Source organism: Theropithecus gelada, chromosome 9 (genome assembly GCF_003255815.1).
Source record: "Theropithecus gelada isolate Dixy chromosome 9, Tgel_1.0, whole genome shotgun sequence".
NCBI lineage: Eukaryota > Metazoa > Chordata > Mammalia > Primates > Cercopithecidae > Theropithecus > Theropithecus gelada.
This window is the reverse complement of record NC_037677.1, coordinates 94,946,051-94,972,378: the sequence shown is the minus strand read 5'-3', so window position 1 is coordinate 94,972,378 and position 26,328 is coordinate 94,946,051. Positions and strand designations below refer to the sequence as shown.

General features: G+C 51.4%; 2 protein-coding genes across 8 annotated transcripts in view; both read left to right on the top strand.

The window, feature by feature from the left end:
- The window catches only part of HPS1 (HPS1, biogenesis of lysosomal organelles complex 3 subunit 1), a 31,187-nt gene extending 10,377 nt beyond the window's left edge, over positions 1 to 20,810 (top strand). For 5 of the 7 annotated variants that reach the window (XM_025396499.1, XM_025396500.1, XM_025396504.1 and 2 more), the window contains 17 exons: positions 1,037 to 1,174; positions 1,394 to 1,536; positions 2,721 to 2,829; positions 5,537 to 5,697; positions 6,167 to 6,266; positions 6,941 to 7,039; positions 7,188 to 7,257; positions 9,486 to 9,535; positions 10,738 to 10,905; positions 11,003 to 11,182; positions 12,433 to 12,494; positions 13,293 to 13,427; positions 13,512 to 13,577; positions 14,677 to 14,821; positions 16,983 to 17,096; positions 18,793 to 18,875; positions 19,324 to 20,810. In XM_025396499.1, the coding sequence (XP_025252284.1) occupies positions 1,037 to 1,174; positions 1,394 to 1,536; positions 2,721 to 2,829; positions 5,537 to 5,697; positions 6,167 to 6,266; positions 6,941 to 7,039; positions 7,188 to 7,257; positions 9,486 to 9,535; positions 10,738 to 10,905; positions 11,003 to 11,182; positions 12,433 to 12,494; positions 13,293 to 13,427; positions 13,512 to 13,577; positions 14,677 to 14,821; positions 16,983 to 17,096; positions 18,793 to 18,875; positions 19,324 to 19,486 (1,986 nt within the window). In that variant the 3' untranslated portion in view covers positions 19,487 to 20,810. Of the gene's footprint in view, positions 1 to 1,036; positions 1,175 to 1,393; positions 1,537 to 2,720; positions 2,873 to 5,536; positions 5,698 to 6,166; positions 6,267 to 6,940; positions 7,040 to 7,187; positions 7,701 to 9,485; positions 9,536 to 10,737; positions 10,906 to 11,002; positions 11,183 to 12,432; positions 12,495 to 13,292; positions 13,428 to 13,511; positions 13,578 to 14,676; positions 14,822 to 16,982; positions 17,097 to 18,792; positions 18,876 to 19,323 lie in introns of those variants that run through there. The other 2 variants (XM_025396505.1, XM_025396506.1) reach the window with 2 other exon arrangements.
- A 311-nt stretch (positions 20,811 to 21,121) lies between these two features.
- Positions 21,122 to 26,328, top strand: part of PYROXD2 (pyridine nucleotide-disulphide oxidoreductase domain 2) — a 32,820-nt gene continuing 27,613 nt past the window's right edge. The window contains exons 1-2 of the mRNA XM_025396498.1: positions 21,122 to 22,017; positions 26,056 to 26,075. Coding sequence (XP_025252283.1) covers positions 21,702 to 22,017; positions 26,056 to 26,075 — 336 coding nt within the window. The 5' untranslated portion in view covers positions 21,122 to 21,701. The remainder of the gene's footprint in view (positions 22,018 to 26,055; positions 26,076 to 26,328) is intronic.

The window sequence follows — 26,328 nt, the reverse complement described above, 5'->3', positions numbered from 1 at the left end:
GGCTTGTTATGGAAAATAGGGAAAGTACAGAAATATACTTAAAAATAGAGGGAAAAAAATCACTCCTAATTCCTCTATCCAGAAGTAACTTTAATAAAATAGCTTTCTCAGTATTTTATCAATACTTTGTTTTTTCTATGCATTCACATTCTTGTTTTATTTTTAACTACAACATTGTGTCAGAGGAATTTTCCCTGTCATTGAAACACTCATATATATATGTGTGTGTGTGTGTGTGTGTGTGTGTGTGTATTTTACTTTAAGTTCTAGGGTATATGTGCACAAAGTGTAGGTTTGTTACATATGTATACATGTGCTATGTTGCTGTGCTACACCCATTGACTCATCATTTACATTAGGTGTATCTCCTAATGCTATCCCTCCCCCACCCCACAACAGGCCCCGGTGTGTGATGTTCCCCTTCCTGTGTCCAAGTGTTCTCATTGTTCAGTTCCCACCTATGAGTGAGAACATGCGGGAAACGCTCTAATATTTTAAGTGGCTATAGACTTTTCCGTAATTTTGATGTACTGCTATTTATTTAACTATTTCCCTGATCCTGGATGTTTATATTTTTTTCCAGTTGTTTGCTATTATAAATTATGCAGTAGTGAACATCTTTGTGCGTGTGTCTTTGTCCTAATCTCTGATCATTTTCCTTAGGACAAATTTTCCAAAGTAAACTTATTGCAAAAAACAGCATAGACTTTGGTACATGCTGCAAACTTCCTTCCAGCTCCCCGTTCAGTGCTCCCCACATTCCACTATTGTAATGAGGCCCAATTCCTTAATGTTTCTTTCCAGATTCAGAGCCTAAACAGCACCATTACCCAGCTGGCCCTCCCCATTCTTCCTAACCACTACCCAAAGTCTTGCGGGCAGTCTCTTTTTGCCCCCCTCCCTACCAGGACAGTGATACCCTCCCAGGAGGGTGTAACACCATGGAACCCTTGATATCAAGGCCTTGTCTTGTCCTTTCCTTTGTTCTTGTTGTCTGGCCCACTCTAAGCAGTGATATTTTCCCCCATTTTTGCAGCTCCCTGCCCTGGAGGACCAGCTCAGCACCCTCCTAGCCCCGGTCATCATCTCCTCCATGACGATGCTGGAGAAGCTCTCAGACACCTACACCTGCTTCTCCACAGAAAACGGCAACTCCCTGTATGTCCTTCACCTGGTGAGTCTGTAGCTCTGGGGCCCATGTTCCTCTTCCCTCCGCTCGATGGGGAGTCCACAGGCCTCTCTTATCTGGAGCTTTAGACTCCTTTAGAAGGCAGAAACGGTATCTTATCAAACCCCCCTGGCACCCGAGCCTTCCCTGGCTTGTCCGCAGAGACTAGGGCAGGTGAAGGGAGTGCCTGGGGGCTGGCTGACACTGGCCTGCCTGTGCCTGCAGTTTGGAGAATGCCTGTTCATTGCCATCAATGGCGACCACACTGAGAGCGAGGGCGACCTGCGGCGGAAGCTATACGTGCTCAAGTACCTGTTCGAAGTGCACTTCGGGCTGGTGACTGTGGACGGTCAGCTTATCCGAAAGGAGTAAGTCCTCAAAGCTGGTCCCCTCTGTCCTTTGCCGAGCACCCTCGCTGGACCAGGCAATGTGTGCCCAGCCCCTGTGAAGCTGCCATTTTTCACACACTGCCCCCAACTGGGTCCCTAGTTCAGACAAACAGAGCTCAAATGAACCTTGGAGATCATCTGGTCCAACCCTCTGACTTTGTATCTGGTGAAACAGAGCAGGGAATGGAACTCACTTGCCTGGGGTCATCCAGCTGGTGGTTGGCCACATCCAAACTGGAAATCTGAGCTCAAGACTCTCAGTCCAGTGCTCTTTCCATTCTCCCAACATCGTCGCCCTGCATTACAAATCTGGTCTGAGCTAGTCCTCTCTGGCTTCTCAAGCTTCAGACTGCCTCTCCAGAAAAACACAAGCCCGTGCACTCTCATACAGTCTCGTGAAGGTTTTCTCAGGAGACAGACCCTAAAACCTGTCTCTGGGTCCACAGTAAAGAACTTGGGGAAAGGGAATGATGGTTCGAAGTATACACTGAGGTGGGAGGGACCCCAGAAAAGGCTTGTAGTTGAAATGTAGACCTAGAAAAGAGAAGTTCATGGTATCACCACCCCTTGATTCTCTAAGATGGATTGGGAAACTGCAGAGCATGAAACTCTGGGACTTTAGAGTTTTGTATCAATGTGAGCAACTACCCATATCGAGGCATTTCTCAAATGTACAAACATTGTTTCATGAGTCATTGTAGCCCAGATAGGTCATGGTTTCAGTGGCAAATACTACAGGTGGTGGATGCCTGTTACATGAACCACATTGGCTAGTGCAGACCTTGCCAGCATCTGAGATGGCTGCGACCCTGTGTAGGACCCTGATGATGGACCAGACCTTTCTGTGTTCAGTGGCCTCTGTGTGAGAAGCTTAAGCATCACCCTGGCTCTCTCTAGCTGGCTTTGTATGACATGTGTTTGTGTGACAGAGGTTGAGGAGTGAGGTGATTTGCTTAGCTGCCTGCCTTCTGGCTCTGTGCCTATCCCACCCCACTCCACAGCTAGAGCTCAGCCAGAAGCCTGGCCCCCTTTCCCAGCTGTGTGGGCAGGTCACGCGGGCTCACCAGGCTCTGATGCTGAGCTGGGACTGTGGCCCTTCGGTTGGGTATGGGGGAGACCAGCTTTCTTGTGATCTCTCCCGCCCTCTCTGGCTCTGCCCCCAGGCTGCGGCCCCCAGACCTGGGGCAGCGTGTCCAGCTGTGGGAGCACTTCCAGAGCCTGCTGTGGACCTACAGCCGCCTGCGGGAGCAGGAGCAGTGCTTCGCCGTGGAGGTGACTACTGGGCGCGGGAGTCCTCAGGACTTGGAGCTGTCAGGTCAGAGGGGGCATCCAGCTTTAAGACCATGTTTTAACCCTAATGAGTGAAGGCACAAGCAGCCCCTGAAACTCATGTATTCAGAGAAAGTTGTTCTTTGTGGCCATATGGAGGGTTGTGTACTCTGATGGGCTTTCCCATGGTAAAACAGCTCGATCCTGAATAATACAGACTTTTAATGTAATTTTTGGGTTCACTGTAAATTACAGAAATCTTTGAAGACAGTTCCTTCAACCCTTCCCTCCTCCTCCCACAAAATTATATTGAGCTGGAACTGGAGGGGAAAGCAGTGGAGAAAAACACAGCACTAAAGGCAAGATTGCCCTGAGTGCAAATGATATCAGCACTACAGCCAGTAAACAGCCTTGGGCCAGCAGCAGCGTAGGAGAGCTGAGCCTGCAACTCTAGGTTAAGCCCAGCCCCAAAAAGTTAAAGTGGCTACTGGTGCTTTTATAAAGCCTAGTAAATAAAAAACTAAAAAATTAAAAATAAAAACTAAAGTGGCTGCTGGTCAGTAGCACTCCTTGGCTTCCTAAAGAGGTAAACCAAATTCTCTTGCAGGCAGTGGTTTTCATACTCCAGCGTGTGTCAGAATCCTCTGCAGGGCTTGTCAAATACAGGTTACTGGGCCTCACTTTCAGCATCTCTCATTTAGCAAGTCTGGGATGGGGGCTCTGGAACTTGCATTTCTTTTTCTTTTTTTTTTTTTTTTTTTGGGACGGAGTCTGATCTGTTGCCCAGGGTAGAGTGCAGTGGAGCGATCTTGGCTCACTGTGACCTCCGCCTCCCAGGTTCAAGCGATTCTCCTGCCTTAGCCTCCTGAGTAGCTGGGATTACAGGCACGTGCCACCACACCTGGCTAATTTTTGTGTTTTTAGTAGAGATGGGGTTTCACTATGTTGGTCAGGCTGGTCTGGAACTCCTGACCTCATGATCTGCCCACTTCGGCCTCCCAAAGTGCTGGGATTACAGGTGTGAGCCACCATGCCTGGCCCTAGAACTTGCATTTCTAAAAAATTCCCAGGTGCTGTTTGTTTATTGTGCTGGTCCAGGAACCACACTTTGAAAACCACTGCTAAAGCAGGAAAGGTACCAATCAAACAAATGTGAACTCACAACTGAAGAAAATCAGATATAGAAGAAAATAAGCCACCATGAGGGAGAGTCAGGAAAATCAATTACCAGCAGATTTATATCCCAAGGCACTTGATGCATTGAAACTATTAAGTATAGAATATAAAATAACTATGAAATGTTTAAAGATATGAAGTGTAGAATCACAAAATGAGATAAGAAGAAACTCTAAATTGGCCAGACAAATTTGAAAAAGAACCCATACAAATATTTTAGAAATAAAAATGTAGTTGTTAAAATGAAAAACTCAAGGGATGTGTTAAATAGCAGATGAGACATAGCTAGAGGGAGAATTAATGAGCTGGAAAATAGATCTGAAGGAATTGATTCTCACACCCCCACTCATTGTACTATATGTCCAATAAACATATAGTACCTATTATATGCTAAGAAGTGTGCCAGGCCATGGGAATAAAGAGGTGAATAAAGACACATTCACTGCCCTTGAGGGGAAATCAGCCATGTGTATACTAAAAGATATAATAAAGAATCCTGGGTGCCATATTAGGTTTTTCATCAAAAGCCATGGTGGCACAAGAGATGGAATGGTTAACTCTTTCTGGGACATTAGGAAAGACTTCTTGTAGGAGGTTACCTAATGCCATTAGTATAAAATCCAAACTCCTTCCCAAGCCTACCAGGCCCTGTGTGATCTATCACTGCCTATCTCACTCCAGCTTCATCTCATGCCTCTCTTGTCCACACTTACTGAGTGCTAGTCACATGAAACTTCTTTAAGTTTCAGGAAAACTCTGTATTTATATCTGTCCAGTATGATAGTCATTAGCTACATGTGGCTGTTGAACATTTGAAATACAGCTAGTGCAAATTGAGTTACGCTATGCATGTGAAATATATTCCAGATTTTGGTAACTTAGCACAAAAAAGAATCTAAAACATTCCATTAATAAGGCTTTTGTATCATGTGGTGATAGTATTTTGGATATATTGAGTAAAATGAAATATGTCATTAAAATTAATGTCAACTGTTTCTTTTTACTTTTTTAATGTGGTCACTGGAAAAATTTAAATTATGCATAGGGCCTACCTTTTATTTCTGTTGGACAGCACCATTCCAAACTCTCTCCCCTCCTCAGAGCCTCTGAATATGCCGTTTCCTTGACTTGCAGTGTTCTCTCTCTCCCTCTTTCTCTGGTGGGCCATCCGGTTGTTTAGATATTAGTTTAAAGGTGACCTAATTCAGGGACATTTCTTTGGACACCCTACCCAAGGAGGTCGCTGCTATTTCTCTCTAGCCCAGTGCTGTGTATTTTGTACTTGGTGCTTATTTACAAATGGCACTTAACTTTATTTCCTTGTATATTGCCTTGCCTCATCCACTAGAGTCTAGTGACCAGACGGTAAGCCTCAGGAAGGCTGGGACCTGGTGGGTCTTAGTCCCCCTGTTTCCAAGTATCTGGTGCAGAGTCCAAGCTCAGTGTGGACAGTGAATGTCCCCACTAGCCCAGGGCCTGGAGTGGAGCAAGGTGGTTGGTGATACGGCTTTCTCTCCCTGCCTGCCCTGGCCAGGCCCTGGAGCGGCTGATTCACCCTCAGCTCTGTGAGCTGTGCATAGAGGCACTGGAGCGGCACGTCATCCAGGCTGTCAACACCAGCCCAGAGCGGGGCGGCGAGGAGGCCCTGCATGCCTTCCTGCTGGTGCATTCTAAGCTGCTGGCATTCTACTCTAGGTGAGCTCAAGGTCCGGCGTGTGGTGGCTAAAGTCTCCCTGGCCTCCCCACTCCCCTTATTCCCTCTGCCTGAAAAGCACCACCTGCCCAGCCAAGAATCACCTCCTCCATGAAGCCTGAAACCTTCGCAGATTTGATTCTTCAACCCTTTTCAGCTCACTCATTTCTCTGTGTCATTCCTTCCTGGAAAACTGTCTTATAGTCTCAACCTAGAACTTCCTTTTATGTTGTTCTTAGTCCCTGGTGCTTTCCCACTGCTAAATCATTTTCTTTTCTTTGTTCTATACAACCAAGTTTTACTTTAAAATTTGATGAGTTAATTAATTGTGTTTGTGCCTTGCCTGTCTCCAGAAAGGATTAAGTACATTGCTCCTTGAGGGCAGGGGCCGGGCTCCACGCTCCTTTAACCTGCCTGCCCCGTCTCCTGCTGGGCACGTGCTGATGGGTGGCTGTGCTCCTATGTCTGCAGCCACAGTGCCAGCTCCCTGCGCCCGGCCGACCTGCTCGTCCTCATCCTCCTGGTTCAGGACCTCTACCCCAGCGAGAGCACAGTGGAGGATGACACTCAGGTCTCAGGGCAGCTCTCTGGGTCAGAGGGAGGCCTTGGGGAGGTGGTTCAGAAAACCTGCCTGGAGAGTGGTGGGGGGCTCCCCCTGGGGACTCCATGTTATCTAAGTCGCAATTCTGGGTGTGTGGTTGGGCGTGACTTCTTTCCCACTGCTTTCAGATGTAAGGGGAATTCTGGAGTGCACATGGTCCAGTGGGTTCAAAGTGCAGATTTTTCAAGTCAGCCATGGTTTGAAACCCAGCTTCACCACCTGGCTGTGTGAGCTGAGCTCGTACTTGCACCCCCAGAGCCTCAATGCCCTTATCTGTGCAATGGGAATAACAAAGCATCTACCTCTCAGGAGTTTTTGGAGGGGACAAAAGGCGCGGTTCCCACGGAACCCGGCACCGCCTGGGGCATAGTGAATGCTCAGTGAGTGTTAGCCACCACCATCGCTGTTGACCTCATCACCAGGGGAAGTGGTGGGTTGGATACCAGTGTGTTGGAATTTCTGGAATTTCCACAGAACAGACCGCCTAGAATCAAATCCCTGGGAAGTCTGAGGACTGCACACCCAGGACAGCACCTGGAACGGGTGGAGGGGTGGGGGCTTCTCTGTGAAGCGCTGGGAGGCAGAAGGGGTGGAGGGAGCCAGGTCAGATAGGAGCTAACCAGCCTCTCCCCTGCCCTGCACAGCCTTCCCCACGGAGGGCCCGGAGCAGCCCGAACATCCCCGTGCAGCAGGCCTGGAGCCCTCACTCCACAGGCCCAACCAGGGGGAGCTCTGCAGAGACGGTGTGTGCTGTGCACTTTATGGAGTCAGGGGCAGGAGGGCATTGGCCTCTGCAGGCGACCAGGCCTTTCCTGCCCCTCCCGGGAGAGCAGGGACAGGGTTGAGCCAGCTGGGAGAGCCTCTCAACCTGAGCCACCTTCTCCATTCCAGGAGACAGACAGCTTCTCCCTCCCTGAGGAGTACTTCACACCAGCTCCTTCCCCTGGTGATCAGAGCTCAGGTGAGGCCTGGAGGAAAGCAGGAGGAAACAATAGCTAGCTGCCTGCGGCAGTAGCAATCAGCAGCCCAGGACATTTGTCTTAGGCTTCAGGGGACCCCGTGTCTCCTAAGACATGAGTGCAGGTACCCGTGTTCCTAGAACACAGGGCGCTGTCTGCAGCTCCCCATCTTCCCTGCCAGCTCCAGCCTGAACTCAAGGACTGTTAAGACCACTCCACTGATCCCTAATGCTGTTGGTGACAAGTTGATTGTCATCGTTTAAAACTTTTGCACATGCATTCTCAGACTCATCTTTCTTTTTTGTAATTAAAAATTAAGTTAAATTAAGTAATAATCACCTCATTTCAATACATTCTAAAATATAAATATTCAGCCTCTGTAGTTTATACTTTACCTGTTTCTCCAAAGTATGTGGGTAAACAATAAAAAAAAACTATAAATATTCAAAATGGGTCAGGTGTGGTGGCTCACGCCTGTAATCCCAGCACTTTGGGAGGCCAAGGCAGGTAGATCACTTGAGGTCAGGAGTTCGAGACCAGCCTGGCCCACATGGCGAAACCCCGTGTCTACTAAAAGTACAAAAATTAGCCAGGCACAGTGACAGGTGCCTGTAATCCCAGCTATTCAGGAGGCTGAGGCAGGAGAATCACTTGAACCCGGGAGGTGGAGATTGCGGTGAGCCGAGATCATGCCACTGCACTCCAGCCTGGGCGACAGAGCAAGACTCTGTCTCAAAAAAAAAACAAAAACAAAACTACAGATATTCAAAATGTTACAAAAAAAATAGACAACCTTGCTTAGAGAAGTAGATAAACCAAAATCCAGATTGTTGTGGTCACTATGAATGAGCATTACATTTATTTCTGAAGTTCTTAGGTAAAAAAAAGGATCCTGTGGTCCATCCACATCATCTGATGGAAGAAAGAAGGCCAGGGTTTCAGGAGGAGAAACTTGTTGGGGACTAGGATTTGAAAGGAATTTATTATGTGGCTTCTTTTAACCAGTGGCTCCCAACCCTGGTACATTGGAATCACCGGGCAGCTTCAACCAGCCCAATTAAGTTATAGTCTGTGGGCCTGGGACCCAGGTGTGAATCCCTCTAGGAAATTTTCCCAGGTGAGTCCAATGTGCCTCAGGTGCAAACCACTACTGTGCACAGATTTAGGTTACAGCATGCTTTGCCCCCTGGCTGCATATTGAACTCACCTTTGGATCTTTAACAATCATTCAAGCTGAGCCTATACCCAGAGATGCTGACTCAGTTGACCTGGGCGTCAGGATTTTGTAAAGGTCCCCAAATGATTGTCATGTGTAGCCAAGGTTGACAACTACTGGGTTAGATGCTCTTAACTTTAGGTCCTTGGACTGGCTAGAAGCCTAGGACCCCCTGAGACTGTGTGCAAACTCGTCTATGCCTGTGCAGTTCCTGGGGTGAGGGTTCCTAGCTATCTTCAGATTCCCTGAGCTCTCGATGAGCCTGAGACCTGTTGAGAAGCAGTGCTTCTGGGTAATCTGCGAAGTTCCTCTTCGTCATTCATAACCATCCTCCTCCCAGTCCCTCTCTCTTGACAGTGGTTTTTTATGCCTCAGAACTGTAAAAAATAATGTTGTTCTACCGTGCACAGAACTCACAACTTACAAATGGCTTGGGTTGCACTCATCCATTTGTAAATCAGGTGTTTAAGACTAGGAACACACTTCCCCCAGAGGAACATGATTATAAATGAGGGTTGTTTGCAATGAAATATAAGAGGTAACAGTATTATTACAGACACATAATATATCAGATATGTGGTGGGTTCAGTAGGTTTTTGTGCGCTATATTCGGAAGGAAATCCACCTCAATTCCCAGCACACAGTAGGCGCTCAGTAAGAGCTTGCTGGTTGACTAATGAGTGCACAAAGGTGGACTGCGTGTGCTGACTCCTGAGGGGCGGGTTGAGGTCTGAAGGAATACAGGGGACAGAACAAGGAGGGGATTAGGGAGCAAGAGAGGGTCAGCTTCTCTGCCAGGCCCGGGCTGCCTCAGCCCTGGTACTGCAGAGTTCACCTTGTGCCTGCCAACTTAGGATGAAGGGGTGTTGCCCAGCCACATTACCACCCCTACGTGGAGCTGGCAGCCAAGGGCGGAGGTTGTGGGGGACACCTGGGCCCCCTACCCCGTGCTGTTGAGCCGTTGCTTACATCTCATGATACTTACATCGTTATGTTATTACCTGTGGCCTGCAGGTAGCACCATCTGGCTGGAGGGGGGCACCCCACCCATGGAAGCCCTTCAGGTGAGTTTCTCCGGTGTCTGCCTGGGCGCCAGCTGATCTGAGATGCCGCAGTAAGTGTTGGGGGCTCTGAGGGTTCCGCCTCCAGGGTCACTCTACCCATGGCAGCCCTCCTCCGGCCCCCCCCCCAGGGCTGGTCAGTACAGGTGCCTGTCCTGGTGCCAGAGCTCAGTGCAGAGGCAGGGTCCGGGGACAGGTTGTGAGGGCTGGTGAACTTGCCCCTCCCCTCCCCCAGGTGCTGTCCCTCAGCTCCACTGTTCTTGGGAGTGAAAGTCCAATAGAATGTTTGATTTTTTTTTAAGTGAGCATGTATATTTATTGTAGAAAGATTGGGAAATACAAAAGTAAACTATAAAAAAGGGAATGAAAATTACTCTGAATTCTGTCCTCAAAATGAGATTAACATCTTTGGGTATTTCTTTCTAGTTTTTTTTCCTGTGACTTTACACACACACGCACACACACACTACATATGTACACGTGTGTATTTTTAAAATCAGATTTGGATGCTAACATGCTTCATTATACTTTTGTATTTAAAATTCTTCCGTTTCCTAAGCAGTCTCACAGTGTGGTTTGTAATGATTGGGAGTCCATCACATGCATATGTTATTTATCTAACAAATGCCCAGGACAATCGCATCATTGTGTCCAGTGTTTGCTGTTATACGTAATACTAAAGAGGAATTTTTGTGGCATCTCTCATGATTTCCTTAATTCTATAATTTTTAGAACTAAAGGCTTTCTTACTCAAATCCGTCTGTAAGGCTGGAGCCTTGCTCATTTGGTCACTTTATGCCTCAGTTTCCCCAATTTGAGTGGCTGTTGGGATGTTCTGAGGATGATTGAAATGATACAATGTTGAACGTTAGTACCTCCGTCTGTTGAAAATGTGCACTCCCCATCCACGAGTGTGTTTCCCTGCCTTCTCGGTCCTCTCTGTGCCACCACCCAGACCCTCTGCCCCTGCCCACTGCCCTACTTGGCATCCGGGCCGGACTCTGGGCAGAAAGGCCCAGAAGCAGCTGAGAGGGGCAACAGCGGAACTGGAGCTGCGAGGACAGGTTCAGCAGAGTGCAGGGATTTAAAAACCGGAGTTTCTTAGAGCTAAAAATGTTTATTTCTTATGGTTCACAGATAGGGCAGCAATGGGTGGGTCCGACTTAGGGATCCCACCTCTCACTGCAACTCTTCTTCCTCTGTAGATAGCGGAGGACACCCTCCAAACGCTGGTTCCCCACTGCCCTGCACCTTCCAGCCCCAGAAGGATCTTCCTGGATGCCAACGTGAAGGAAAGCTACTGCCCCCTAGTGCCCCACACCATGTACTGCCTGCCCCTGTGGCCAGGCATCAACCTGGTGCTCCTGACCAGGGTAGGACAGCCCCTCACCCTGCCCTGGTGACGCTTGGGGCTGGCACGGCTTCCCCAGGGGCAGCCCCGTTCACTCGCCTCTCGGCCCTTTCCCTCAGAGCCCCAGCGCGCCCCTGGCCCTGGTCCTGTCCCAGCTGATGGATGGCTTCGCCATGCTGGAGAAGAAGCTGAAGGAAGGGCCAGAGGCTGGAGCCTCCCTGCGCTCCCAGCCCCTTGTGGGAGACCTGCGCCAGAGGATGGACAAGTTTGTCAAGAATCGAGGGGCACAGGAGATTCAGGTGAGACCCAAGTTCCAGTCCTCCCCACCTGAGGAAGGGGCAGGGCTGGCAGCAGGGTCCATCGGGTCCACCGCAGCTGAGGGACCAGCAGGCCTGGGTTCCTGTCCAGGCTGCACCTCCACCGGGCCTACGATCCTTGTTTTCCCTATTATGAAATGATAATGAAAACTTAGCTGCTTTTTAGGTTTTCAGAATCTTTTTATGTGTGTTTGGCAGAACATGAATTATAATTCCCCTTTTTTAGGTGTGGAAACTAAGGCTTAGATAAGTTTTAGCTTGGCCAAGATTATGCGGCTCGTGAGCAGTGAAGCCAGAGCCTGGATGCAGTGAGCAAGTGCAGGCCAGGGATCTGCCCGTCACGGGCTTCCTCCTGCAGCGAGGCCATGCACCCGGGCTTGCAGGGCAACACGGGGATGTGCAGGTCATGGCCCCACCCTACCTGCAGCAAGCTTAGGGCCCAGGTGGGGAGCTGAGACCAGGAGACACGCGAGAACGTGTAGAAACAGGCAGTAGAAACAGTAGAAACGGCAGTAGAAACAGGCCGTCACCCCATGCTCTGACAAAGCCCAGATCAGGGCCTGGACAGCAGTGGGGTGGGTGGGGGTTGACACTGGATTTAAGCAGTGGCGGTGCCTGGGTGTTTGAGGAGCTGGGACCCATTGTGGCTGGAGTGCCTGTCAGTCTGAAGGCTGCAGGATTGGCTGGAGGAGGCAGAGCAAGCAGCTGATGCCCCAGACCCAGGTTCCTCTTCACGGAGGCAGAGGCAGTGCCGCATCCCGCAGTGCCTCAGGGCATCCTAAGGAGCACTTTCATTAGAACACCAAGTTCTTCTGCTTTATAGAGATCCTGTGAGGCCGCCCCCTGCATGGCTACCCCATGCCCACCCCATGCCCTCCCAGCTCCTGCAGCAGCACCTTCTCTGCACACCCCAGCCCCTGCCCTATGTGTGCCCCCCGACCCTGAGGGGCTGGCCTGGTCACTGTGAGGGCGCTACTGTACGTGCCTGTGCCCATCAGACGGTGAGCCCCTGGAAACTGCCCTTTAAATAAACGCTGCTGAGTGACCAGAACATGGCACACTGAAGTCTGCAGGGGGCTGGTGGGGCCTGCCAGGGTAGCCTGCATTGGCCAGATGGGCAGATTTGTCTGGGGGCCCTGTGCCCTCTCAGAGCCTGATCTGGGAAGGACTTTGGCCTGGACCTCACTGGAAACATGGTGGGGACGCAAACCTGCCACCTGTCTTCCTTACAGAGCACCTGGCTGGAGTTTAAGGCCAAGGCTTTCTCCAAAAGTGAGCCCGGATCCTCCTCCGAGTAAGTGGTGGGCCTCAGGACAAGGGGTGGGTCATGTGCCCAGGCAGACTGTTCCCTGGGAGACCGCATCTCCTCCACCACTGCACATCGTTTATCATCAAAATAATTTCAAGAAAGGAGATTTCTTCCCACATATGTGGCACACCATGTAGAGAAGCTGGGAAGCTCCTTCCTATTGCCTGACCAGCTGTGGCTGCTCCCTTAGGTCTTTCCATCTGTCTGTCCCAGGTGCAGGAGCAGGGTGGTCCGCCTAGGAATGAGGGGCTTCCCAGGTCGGTCCGTCCTGGGTGCAGGAGTGGGGTGGTCCACACGGGGCAAGGGGCTCCCCTAGGTCTGTCTGTCCTCGGTGCGGGAACAGGGAGGTCCACATGGGGTGAGGGGTTCCCTAGGTCTGTCTGTCCATCCTGGGTTCAGGAGTCAGTTGGTCCACATGGGGAGAGGGGTTCTCCTAGGTCTGTCTGTCTGTCCTGCAGGAATGGCGTGGTCCACATAGGGGCAAGAGGTTCTCCAGGTCTGTCTGTCCTGGGTGTAGGAGTGCGGTGGTCCACACGGGGCGAGGGGTTTTCCTAGGTCTGTGTCTGTCCTGGGTGCAGGAAAAGGGAGGTCCACATGGGGCGAGGGGCTCTCCTAGGTCTGTCTGTCTGTCTGTCTCTCCTGGGTACAAGAGCAGGTTGATCTACACGGGGCGAGGGGGTCCCCAGGTCTCTCTGTCCTGGGTGCAGGAACGAGGTGGTCCACATGGGGCGAGGGGCTCCCCTACGTCCCTTCTGCTGTGATGCTCTCCTCTCTCATGCCCAGGCTGCTCCAGGCATGTGGGAAGCTGAAGCGGCAGCTCTGCGCCATCTACCGGCTGAACTTCCTGACCACAGCCCCCAACAGGGGAGGCCCACACCTGCCTCAGCACCTGCAGGACCAAGTGCAGAGGCTCATGCGGTAAGTGCGGTGCGGCCCCCTGGGTGGCAAGGGCAGGGTCTGGGGCCCGTACTTCCTCCGTGCAGCCCGAGCTTCCCTCGGCAGGGAGAAGCTGACGGACTGGAAGGACTTCTTGCTGGTGAAGAGCAGGAGGAACATCACCATGGTGTCATATCCTGACGCCGGGGCTCCAGCCAGCCCAACAAGCCTCTCGGGTCTTCTGCCTCCACACCTGCTGCCTAGAAGGACTGTGGGCCCCAGGGAAGGGGAATGTATTTTCCACCCCTCAGCTGCTCACCACCTCTCTGAAGGAAAACAATAGGACATAGTGACCCGTGTGCCTTGTCTATAGGAACATTCCAAGCTGAAATTACAGGAATTCCTCCTGTCCCAAAGTTAATTCACAAAAGCCATAAAGACTCTTTGTGTCAGTGTTGCCAGCTGGCAAAATAGTAATAGGTATTCCACAAGGGGTGGAGACGGGGTGGGTTCCTGTGGTCTAGTTGGGTTGAAAGGGCCATGTCCTTCTTAGATCATCACAGTGGACAGTGGCATGTAAAAGCTCCGAGAAGGCCTACAGTAAATGTTTATCCCTGTTTCAAAAACCATTCCTAAGACTGTTTGACCCTTTTATTATGGAACACTAATTTCATTGAATACTGATTTTCCATGGAACTTGATGTAAAACAGCTTTTCCCATATCATCTCTGAAGTGTCCAGCCCTCAGTCTCCTGAGGCAGGTCCTCAGTGGGCAGGTGAAAGGATGCCAGAGGGCCTCTTTAGCCACCAGCTGCTGCCCTTCCATGGATATCTCTTCCCCTCCCAAATGGGAGCCTTCCAGACTCTCATGATGAAGTGTAAGGGTTTAGCAAGGTCACAGTGAGGTGCATAGGTTGGGCGGTCAGCTAGGCTCACTCATGAACCAAGTGGCTGTGCTCACATTCCAGCCTCACGTATGTCTGACTTAAATTCATCCCTTATGAAAGCGATGAACTGTGAGCAAACCATGTTCCTATAGGGCCAGAACTGCCCATGTCAACTGTGCAAGCGTTGAGGATCTTACAGCTTTTCAAGGCCTGGGGACCTGGGAGGTAGTGGGGATCTGAGAAAGCAAGGATACAGGGGGCTTGGCTGAAATGGAAGCTGCTGGAGAGAAGCAGTCCTGGCCCTCCTGCCACCATGACTGGGCACAGCTGGAAGCCCAGGGCGAGGACAGAGGCAGGTCATCCCTAGCTCCTGGCTTGGTAAGCACCTTAACTCAGACCTTCACATACCTAGAAGACTTCCCAGGCTTGGTGCACTTCATCTACGTGGACCGCACAACCGGGCAGATGGTGGCGCCTTCCCTCAACTGCAGTGAAAAGACCTCGTCCGAGTTAGGCAAGGGGCCGCTGGCTGCCTTTGTCAAAACCAAGGTAACCATTCGGGCCCAGGGTGGGGATGGGTGGGCCTTAGCCAATATTGGGCAGTCCCTCCTGGTGTGATCCACATACCTGGGGCTAGCAGAGTGCACTGGGCAGCAGGCCAGAAGAGGCAACGGCCAGTGCCAGCATAAATAAGTGCTCAACAAGTATTTGTTGAATGAACTAGAATGGAGAGAACGGCAAGGTACATCAATTGGGCATCAGAACTTAAAACAAGGTGATTTCTGTTAGGGAAGCGTTCGCTGGAAATTCTTTTATTCTCCTTATTTAACTGACGGGTTTTCATGGCAAAGTTATATTTTTGGTAGGGGGAGGACCCCTGCCACTGTCCAAAAAAACTATACGTGTGTGTGTGTGTGTGTGTGCGCTTTCTTTTTTTGGGGGGGGGGGGCCGTGGGGGGCAAGTGAAGTCTATTCTAATGTTTAAAACAAGATAGGAAGATGGGAAGTTGGGTGGCAGAGGCATGTGTTGGAAGCCCAGCCCCATCTCCCACCAGTTATGTGGTTTTGGGCAGTACTTAGCCCAAGTGTCAGTTTCCTCATCTGTAGAAGGAAAAAATACTGCTATTTACGTCACAGAGTTATGAAGATTACATGAGAGGATACGTGTCAAATATTTAGCATAGCACGTGGTACAAAATGCAGATACAGTTCATTCAGTACTTACTGGCAGCATCGTCATCACCATCTTCGTCCTTGCCCCTCATTCTGGAGACAGTCGGGGTTATCTTGGTACGTTTCTTTTTGTTGGTTTTCTGTGCAGTTTGTTGTAGTTGAGATCACTCTGTATGTGCAACTTTGTTACCATGTTTTCACTTCACATTATATCAGATGCATTTCCTCATGCCATTAATTCTTTATAGACATGATTTTTAGCAGCTCCGTAATAGTCCATCATGTGAATGTAACATAATTTATTGAATCATTTCCCTGATGTTTAGACATACAGATTATTTCTAGGCTTTTGCTGTTATAAATAATTCTGCAGTATACACCTTACATACATCTGTGTCCCCATCTCTGATTATGTCCCCAATATGGATTCCTAGAAATGGAATTACTAAGTCAGATGGGAGGAATGTTTTTAAGGTTATTAATGGATGTTGTCAAATTACTTTCCTGAAAAGTATAATCAATCCATGGCAGATTTAATTAGTAATTGCACAGTGATGCAGTTTGGAGCAGATCGCCTGTCCCTCCCGCTAAGGGTGGAGGAGCGGGCTCCTCGAGTCTCTTCCCAGCCCTGAGAGGTGAGAGAGAGCCCACTGTCCCTATGGCCTTCCCTGGGGCACTTCGCTGGCAGCATTGGGTGACGGTCCCTGCGTCAGGCAGGAGGACATTCCCAGGGGAGCTAAGGCATGTGGTTTCTCAGGCCCTGGGTTTCCATCTGACCCCTTGGTGAGCTCTGATTTGGACTTCACCCCTGGCTCAGGACATCCTACAGGGTCACTCACCTGGACCATCATCAGTTCCCAGCCTGAAGGTCACTAGGATGGATTCAGGAGACCACACCTTGTTCTCCTGTGTTAATTAATGATGTCCCTGGCTATTTTCTAATTTCACTAATTTATTTATTTTAATATTATTATTTTTTGAGACAGGGTCTCACTTTGTCACCCAGGCTAGAGTGCAGTGGCACAAACACCGCTCACTGCAGCCTCAATCTCCTGGGCTCAAGCGATCCTCTCGCCTCAGCCCCCCAAGTAGCTGGGACTACAGGTGTGTGCTACCACACCCAGCTAATTGTTGTGTGTTTTTTGTAGAGATGAGGTTTTGCTATGTTACCCAGGATGGTCTTGAACTCCTGAGCTCAAGCAATCCACCTACCTCAGCCTCCAAAGTGCTAGGATTATAGGCATAAGCCACCACACCAGCCCAGTTCACTAATGTATGGCTTATGTGTATAGTAAAGTTATACAAAGCTTTTTTACATATATTTTGCCCCCACGCTAACTGGAGGGTAGTCCATCCATCCAATAATGATTTATTGTTGAGCCTTCTGCTCTGGGCCAAGGCAGTGCCCAGGTACTAGGAGAGGCCCCTGGCACTCATGGGTTTCTCATCTGCGCACTTTCCTTCCTTCAGAGGTGAGAGCTGCCCGGGCAGACCAACGCTGAGAGAGTGGTGCTCCTCACTCTCCTCTTTTCCCCAGGTCTGGTCTCTGATCCAGCTGGCGCGCAGATACCTGCAGAAGGGCTACACCACACTGCTGTTCCAGGAGGGCGATTTCTACTGCTCCTACTTCCTGTGGTTCGAGAATGACATGGTAGGTGAGGCCGAGTCCCTGGGCCAGGACAGTCCGCACACACTTCCCGCTCTGTCACTCTTGGATTCATTTCTTCTGAATTGTTGTCTGTCTGTCTCATCTTCTCTTCCTGTTGCTGGTAAGCCCAGCAGTTTGGGACCCAGAGCTCAGAGGTCACAATTTCACGTGGGCATTTAACTGCTTTGTGAGCCCTCTGCCCAGCTGTCTGGCAAACTCTTGCCATTGTCCACGTGGCATCCAGGCACACATGTGAGCAGATAGGTACACGCCCCACTGCGGGAAACGCGACTCAGATCATACATTTTGTCGCTAGTGCTTCCATGTCACCAGCATCACATGCCAAGCATGGCACACGGTCATCCCTGTGGCATAGGCCCCTGAACTCAAGAGCATAGGCCCTGCTTGAAGCAGTGAGCCAGGCCACCCAAGGAGACACTGGTGGTGTGGCTCCGGGCCCTGGCCTCCTGGCCCTACACTGCTTCCTCTGGGCCTCACCGTTACTGCAGAGTAGGCTCCGGTGAGGGGAACTTACTGTCTGTGGCCACCTGCCCCTCTCCTCCTGTCTCTCCCTCCTCTCTGTCTCTTCCCTTTCTTTGCTTTCCTCTTGTTTCTCTTTTATTTCCATCTCGTTTGTCACCAGGAATGGTGGTTCCAGCTCTCAGGAGCGTTCCTCCTCCCTCGCAGCCCTTGGTCTCTGGGTCCCTGAACTACTGTGCCTTCCCCTGCACCCACCCTGCACTCTCTTTGTTCACTGAGGGTGACAGCCATCCCTTTCCATAGGGCAGGGTGGTTACTGGGGCCCTCCGCCGCTGTTCTCTCAGTCATCCCTCACAGCCTTGTGCGGTGGCTGGGGCAGGGATCCCTGACCCCATTGTATGGATGGAGACACGACGATCTAGAGATCAGACGCCATGGCCAGGGCCACCGAGGTTGTTAAGTGAGGAAGCCGGAGCCCAAGCTCTCCTCCCCCAGCCTGCAGGCTCCCTGCTTTCCTCTGTGCCCCTGGAAGTGCCCAGGACTTGTGTACAACAGAAGTGCTAGAAAATTCCTGTGACCTTTACCTTCACTTCTAGGGAGGGACAGGAGTCTGTGTGCTTGGGTGGCCCCGTGGGGTGATACAGTGAGGCAGAGCTGTGAGCTGGAGAGGCCAGGTTTGAATGTCAGCCACACAGCCCAGCTGGTGCCACGGGGGCAGCCCTGCACGCTGCGGAGTCCACTCCCCCTGCATGGCAGGCCACGGTGCCCACACAAGCATCAGCTAATCGCCATGTTCGTGCCTGGCACACAGGGCACATCCAGCAGATCTTAATTCCCTTCCCACCTTATCCCACCCTGGCAATTCCCAGTTCTTTCAAAGCAGAGGCTTAGGCCTTTTGTGAATGTTCTGCTCTTCAAGACCCTGAATGACAGCCCTGCAGGTTGCCCTCCTGAGCGTGTGTGTGTGGCCTGTGCAGGTCCAGGTATTGATGGGAATGACAGCTACCCTGCCGGCCCTTGGAACTTTGTATACTTTGTCTCTGATGTTCATAAGGCGACTGTTGTTATTCCGACTTCAAAGATGAAAAACCAAGGTCCAGGCATTTTCCCAAGCACCCAGCGCACAAGGCAGAGCCAAGCCAAGCTGCGAGCCCGGTGCGTCTGACTCGGGCCCGTGTGCTCCCCCGACACCCACTGCCTCCCTGTCCTCCCTCCTCAGGGGTACAAACTCCAGATGATCGAGGTGCCCGTCCTCTCCGATGACTCGGTGCCTATTGGCATGCTGGGAGGAGACTACTACAGGTGACGGCGCGTCGGGAGCCCCTGGGGACAGACGCTCCTGTGTGGGTGATAAGTACTTGCCTCTGCCGGGAGCGGCTTCTGCTTCAGCAGTGCCCTACCCCGGACCCAGAAATCCACACTGGGAACACCTTCCCAGCTGGGCCTGTGTGCAGTGAGGGAGGATGGGTGTGGAGGGCACGTCTGTGTTCCTACCACCTTCCTGCTGGCATGGTCTCGGCAGCACGGGAAACGTCTGCGCCCGGCCCAGAACATCCCCACTGCTGCCTCGTAGCCAGGATGGCACTGTTAGGTCAGTGAGGAACAGGAGCAGGTGTCAAGGCCCACGTGCAGGGGCCTAGTGAGATGACCAAGGACATGGGCATTTGCTCGCGAGGGCCCCGAGAGGCCTCTGGCACTGGAGGAGGGCAACAGCCTCGCTCCTGAATCCCATCCTCCCTTTCCTCCCCAGGAAGCTCCTGCGCTACTACAGCAAGAACCGCCCGGCCGAGGCTGTCAGGTGCTACGAGCTGCTGGCCCTGCACCTGTCTGTCATCCCCACTGACCTGCTGGTGCAGCAGGCCGGCCAGCTGGCCCGGCGCCTCTGGGAGGCCTCCCGTATCCCCCTGCTCTAGGCCAAGGTGGCTGCAGTCTGCCTTTGCACCCCGTCCTCCAGCTGCTCTTGCTTGCCACTGTTCCCCATGGCAAGAGCCTGCTGTCTGCAGTGGCCGTCCTGAGGATGGGGCAGAGTGCCCAGGGTGGCCCCAGGGTTTCTAAAACCCCACCTAGACCACCCTCCATGTGGGGTATGTGCAAGGCCCCAGATCCTTCTCTCTGGAGGAAGAGGGAAGCCCAGGGGTCCAGTTTGTCTTCGTAAAACAAAAGTGGCAGCAGCTCCTCTTCCAGAGCTGCCTCTGCCTTATCCTGGGAGATGGGGAGGGAGCCCACCCGGCAAGCTCTCTCCTACCCCAGGTAAAAGGTGCTCCTTTGCCTGGGTCTGAATTCCAGCCCTGCCACTTCCTCTCTGCATCTCCCGGAAAGTTTCTTCTATTCCTCACATTTAAAGCGATGGCACCTCCCTCCCAGGGTGGTGTGAGGATTACCCAATGCGGTAGGTGCTCAATAAATGTTGGTCGTTGTTATCACTGAAGCTCAACACGCTTGTGCTTCTAGACCCTTCTGTCGTGCCGATAAGCCCTTGCTAAGTCGCAGCCCCTTCACGCTCGGCTGGCGTCTGCCCTGGGGCTGGGGTTCTCAAGCCCCTGGCCCTGGCCCAGAGATATGGATTCGCTTGGCGGCCGTGGAGCCCAGGCTTTGATGTCTTTCAAAGCTTCCATGGTGCGCCCTGGATTGAGAACCACCACCCAAGGGGTACAGCCCCTCTCTTCCAACCGAGAAGTTCCTGTCCCAGAATGGACCCAAGGACAAGAGATCCTGAGAGCCCTGGGACTGGGAGCATCTGCTCCTCCGAGGCCAGGAGGCTGGTGCTGGGCCAGAGAGGGCGGCGTGGCAGAAATCAGCGTCTACCGCAGCACAGGAACAGATGGCCCTGTGCTGTGCATGCAGGAGCCGCGCCTTCTGTGTCTTCAGTCTTGGGCCAAAATTCACGCAGACTGGTCTCTCCCTTGCAGGGGACAGCTTTGGGGAGGCGTTGGGGGAGCTCGAACCCACACGTTGGTCTAAACCCAGAGAAGGAGGCAGTGAGGAAGTGTCCCCTCAGGTGACTGGATCTGTGTTCCTCCTTATCATCATCTGATGGAATGGCAGTGAAAAGCATGGATTGTGGAAAATACAGAAAAGCATAAAGGAAAAAACTCCAATCCTCTGAACCCACCAGTGTTCAGGACACCTGCTTTTGTCGCCTACTATTTCCCTTTAGTTTTTAGCAGTGGCTGAATGTGATATGTCTAGTTTAACCAGTCCCCTTGATCTTTCTATACAATAAATAACACAGGGGTGGACATCCTGAATCAGATCTTAGCAGAGATGCTCACATGCGGGGTAACTGTCCATGGTGTGTGGAGGGGTCCTCGGAACCCCCTCTTAGGATCATCTCCACATACTCTCCCAGTTCTGAGATTCATTACCAACAGCAGGTTTCCTTCACACTGCCGTGTCAGAGCAGCGCGGGAACTCTCCGCTCCGCTGCGAGGGGCCTTCTCCTCCTAGGGAACACTCTGCTAAGTAATGGGCAGAGAACAAAGGGGCTCCTCATTCAAGGCAGGCCTAAGGGAGGGTCAGAAAGAACTTTAGCTGGAGGTATCTACCGATGTGACCTCCAATCCTTGGGGATTCTGGGAAAATGGGCAAAGTGCCAAAAGAAGAGAATTGGCCGGGCCTTCAAAAGAAGAAAACCCAGAGAATTACAGACAGTGAACTTGCCCCTAAGCCCTCGTTGAGGGGTGTGTTTGAGCATTTAGGAGAGGACTCCAGTGCTCCTCAGCGACAAACACAGCTGCCTTTGCGGTGTCTGAAGGCCCTGGTCGTGGTGACACTAGATGGCTGCCCTGGGTGCCTCCCGTGGGTGTAGAGGCACCACCACTCTGCACTGGCAGACTCAGCATGGAGTCGGAGCAGAGTCTGGCACGAGCACTTGCCATCCCAGGCATTTCAGTTCTGACTGAGAAGGGAGCCGCACAGGGGAGGAGAGGGCCCTTTGGAGCTCCGCTCTGCCTCCACCACTCCCTAACCCCGCAGCCTCAGTGCCCTCATCTGTAAAATGGGGAGTTTTGCCTACAGAGTTCAGCACAGTGCCAGCCTGACATGGGAACCCCAGTGGATTATCAGTTTTGTCATTATTCCCCTGCATCCTGGAGGTGACACCGCCGGGTTAATAGGCAACCCCTCCCGATGGCCCAGCACAGCGGCACAGCAGCAGGAGGCTGGCCTGTGGCCAAGAATGCACGGTGGAGGAGGGCTAGAGGGGGACTGCAGCTCCTCCTCTTCCTGCTTCCTCCCTGCTCCACCCCCTGCCTAGGGGAGCACAAAAGCAAATCTCTAGCTGACTCCCTGCCTAGCAAGGCCCAGCCTGGGGCAGAAATGGCTGCAAGTGGCCGAGATCTCTGCAGGGCTGTGGCTGCCTCTCCCTTCCCAGCTTGGAGACGAGCTCACACAGAAGCCGGGGGAGGTCTGAAGCCTGAGTATGATGCGGTGGTGATAGGAGCAGGTAAAGTGGTAAAGCAGGCTGGGCCAGAGCTGAGGGGCGGGAAGGCAGCCCTGCTCAGAGCTTGGTAGGGAGGGGGAGGCCTTGCCAAGCCCCACTGCTCTCTCCTCGGGCATAACCCGCCAGAAGTTTATACACTAGCAGGGGCTGCAACGGAAAGCCCTTCCATCTGGCAGGCAGGCACCTGGGATTCTGGGGCTGGCTCTGCTGTGTGGCCTGGGGCAAATGCTTGCCTTCTCTGGGCTTGGATCTTCCATGGAGAATGACAAGAAGACTAGGTGAGCTCAGGGGTTTCCCTCTATCTCCTGCAAAATGACCTAGTTTCCACCACATTCTCAGCCTGTGGTTTTAAGGGTTGGAACGAGCTCTGGGCCAACAGACAAGTGAAATCCAGCACCCTCCCCCCACCTCCCCCACAGTGCCGTGAGTTCTGGTCACCACTGCCTTACCACTGAGGCCACCCATCCTCACAAGAAACTGCAGTCATTTCATAAAGGCCAGTTAGGATAAAACAGAACTGAGTTCCAGAGTTCCTACTGCGTGTCTGCAGAGGGCAGTGGCCCCCATTGCCTTGCAGCTCTGGGACATTTGTGAATCTGCAGTGATCCTGCCATACTTTGCCAACCCCTGGGCTCAAGAGTATCAAAGTCTACTGGGTGCTAGGGGAAGAAGCAGGCCCAGGACCAGGTGGTTCTTCCTTAGTGCCTTCCATTCACACTTGCAGAGGGCCCCAAATGCATGATTGCCAGCTAGGGCTTACAGAGATAATGACAGGGACTGAAAGCAGACGGCACTCATTATGCAGCTTTGAAGGCATGTCTTCATTTTCCTATGTACTAGAGCAGTTGCGAGCTGGTAGATACTCAACAGTCACCTCTCCAGGGAAAAATGTGTGATTGTGTGTGTGTGTGTGTGTATATATATATACACACATACATATATACACACACACGTATATACACACACGTATGCATATATGTATACATATATGTGTATACATACATATATAGACACACACATGCTTATTTTAAATATTGAAATAAAAGATACACTGCACACAATTTTACAAATAAAAATACAATACTCTCAATTTAAATGCAGTCTAGGCAAGTGATTCTTACCAAAGGCTTTCTTTGATTTTTGCCAAACTCAGTAGCCAACCTATAGTTGCATCTGACAAATGAGGGTAGCTCCGAAGAGAATGGTGCTCCATATTTTCTGTAAAGAGTAGGACGATCGTGAAACAGCAAAGATTTATATCCCAGCCTTACTCCTTATTTTTTAAATTAATTTTTATTTAATTAATTAATTTTTTTTTTTTTTTTTTTTTTTTAGACAGAGTCTCACTCTGTCACCCAGGCTGGAGTGCAGTGACACAATCTCAGCTTACTGCAACCTCTGCCTCCTGGGTTCAAGTGATTCTCCTGCCTCAGCCTCCTGAGTAGCTGGGATTACAGGCACCCACCACCACGCCCAGCTAATTTTTGTATTTTCAGTAGAGTCCGGGTTTCACCATGTTGGCCAGGCTGGTCTCAAACTCCTGACCTTGTGATCCACCCGCCTCAGCCTCCCAAAGTGCTGGGATTACAGGCGTGAGCCACCGCTCCCAGTCTCCTTCTTTAAATGACAGGAATGATGTTACTCAAATAAGATAATTTTTTTTAATACTAGATTTCCTTCAATGTTTATGCTATTCACGCTATAACAGCTAATGCTGTTAGGTTTAATTTGCATTATTAGCATTTTCCCATCGCTTTCTTAAGCCTGACCACAGCAATAAATTCAGCCCTGCTGTGTAATATTTGCTGATGACGGTGGTGGGAATACTCCCACCATGGCCTTTTTTGTCACCAAGATGAGGTTGCTGAATGTGATTTGGGAGTGATACCCAGTGGCACATCATTGTATAGCATGTCCACCATGCAGATATGTACCTAGAGGCCAATGACGGCAAAGGCATGGGGAACAGACAAATGTAGTAAAACAAATAGGAAGTAGTGTGTTTGGAGTATTTATTACCTTTGTTTTTAATATCATTTATTTAATTGTAAGCTTATATAATTTAGTTTCTAACAATGGCTATTTGACATCCGGCTCACAAACTCCCTGGGCTGGTGGGAGACAGCTCCAGCACCTCGCTTAGCCTCAGAGGAGCCCCCGCTTTCTTCCGTGCTTGGCCACAGCTCACCCTGCTGTCTCCCAATGGGGAAGGTTGACTCTAGGTCACCAGCTGCCTTGGTGACTTGCCTACAAGTGCGAGTGAGTCTCAGTGTGTGAGCTTTTCCTTGACATGATTTCTTTAGTTGCTAAACATACCATGAAGCCTGGTTTAAAGGCATCTTGGGCCTGAGTAAGGAACAGAGTGGCATATTCTGAGACAAGGGTTACCTCTTGAGTCCCTGAAGGCACACTGGCACCTGGCCGCCACCTTGAAGATGACTCTGATTTAGTCATTTGACTAAATGTGCCTGAGAGTGACTGAGGAGCTTGTTAAAATGGACATTCCTGGCCCCGTACCTGGTGATGAGCATTCTGAGGGCAGGAGGTGACTCCCGGAGGTCAGCACATCCACCCAACCCTGCCTGATGCAGGCAGCTGCAGAGCCCACGCCCAGAGCAGCTTCTCAAGGGCCCAGGCGGCTGCTGTGGGGCCCCTGAGGCAGGTCTGGGGATTAGCAGAGCCCGCAGCTGAAGTCCTCTTCAAGGAAACAGAGGTGTCACCAGAAGCCAAGGAGGGCTCAGCCAGACCTGGGGGTGGCCACTGGGAGGGGGTCTTGTGCTTTGGATCCTTTACCTTACTCATTTGAGGTCTGCCGTGATTGAACTAGACCCAGTTGCCTGGAAAACTGAGTTTTCCAAGACTGACCATCAGCACCAATTAAAAGACAAATAGCTCCCATTTATCTCATCCTTGCCGCGCTGCAGGGTCCCTGGCACCCTCTGTTCCCCACGTGAAGAAGCTCAAGGCTCAGGGCAGCTGACAACTCTCTGAGGTCACACCCTGGCAAACAGCAGAGGCTGGGCTGAGCCCAGGACTGTCTGCCTTTAGTTTGTTGCATGTCTTTGAGACAGGTTCCATCTGCTCATGAGTCCCAACTGGCAGACTGTTTAAACTTTCTTATGAACGTTTTCAAAAGCCCATACAAATAAAGAGTATGTCAAGCAGCACTTTTTAAGATGAACTATAACCAGCTAGCTTCTCACATGCTTCTCATGTGGTCAGAGTTAATTTTAGCTCATGAAACTCTTGGTTCTGTGAAACACTTGCTGAATAGACTCCTGGGAGGGGGTCTGGGAGTCGGCATCTACACAGCCTCCCAGGTGATTCTGAGTTTATCAGAGCTGGAGAGGCACTTGCTACCCAGCGGCTTGGTGTGGAACATGAGATGCCAAGGCCAAAGTCAGGCCTCTCAGCTCAAGGCACCCTGAAGCACAGCCAGTCACTCCAGCACATGTTGAAACTGTACATGTTTACTTCCTGTCGAACTGTTCACATTTTATTTTTGGAACACTGGGGACTGGCAAAAACAAACCCATGTGAATGAAGCCTCCTAGGGCACCGTTGTGCCGATTGTGAACCGCATGTGGGCAAAACAAGCCACACTTGACAGCAGCTACCCACATGACCAGCACTCCCCTGGATGCTGATGCTGCCATGCGAGACGGGACGTTGGCGCACCAGCATGCAGCCACCCATTGCTTCTCCTGCTTGCCAAGTCAGCCGTGCTGCTCCCCCAGATACCATCACCTGCACCTCCCAAGCATCAGCCCCTCACTCCAGCAGAGCCCCTGACCAAGCCAGGGGAGCAGGACTTTTCCAGCCAGGGCAAGGACCAGGCTTTTCTGACTCCTTGAAGATCTGGTGTTTCATGGAGTTGAGCTAGCTGCTGTTCCAACATCTGAATGCAGGAAGGGGAGGGGAGGGTCACTGGATCTTCATGGCATGGGGACAGGGAGCAGTGAGCACATTGCTTAAGGACTGTCCGTCTGCCCGCCGGCTGACCAGTGATGCTTTCCTTCCCTCTCCCCTGTCTCGTTGCAGGACACAACGGACTAGTGGCTGTGAGTACCTCCCCAATTGATCCCACTTCACTGGCCCCTGGGCGTTTGGCTCTCAGCAGCCTGGGAAGGAGTGTGAAGAAGCAAGTGGGATAAGGGCCTCGAGAGAGAAGGAAAAGGCAGCCTAGTCGGCACTCTCTGCTCTCCCGCGCTGACCGGGGGCTGGGTCGAATGCACATCTGCAGCCAGCTGAGGACATCACAGGCTGCTTTCCTCCCTTCCCCTAATGGGGAAAGGTGGTTTCCCCATGGCCTGG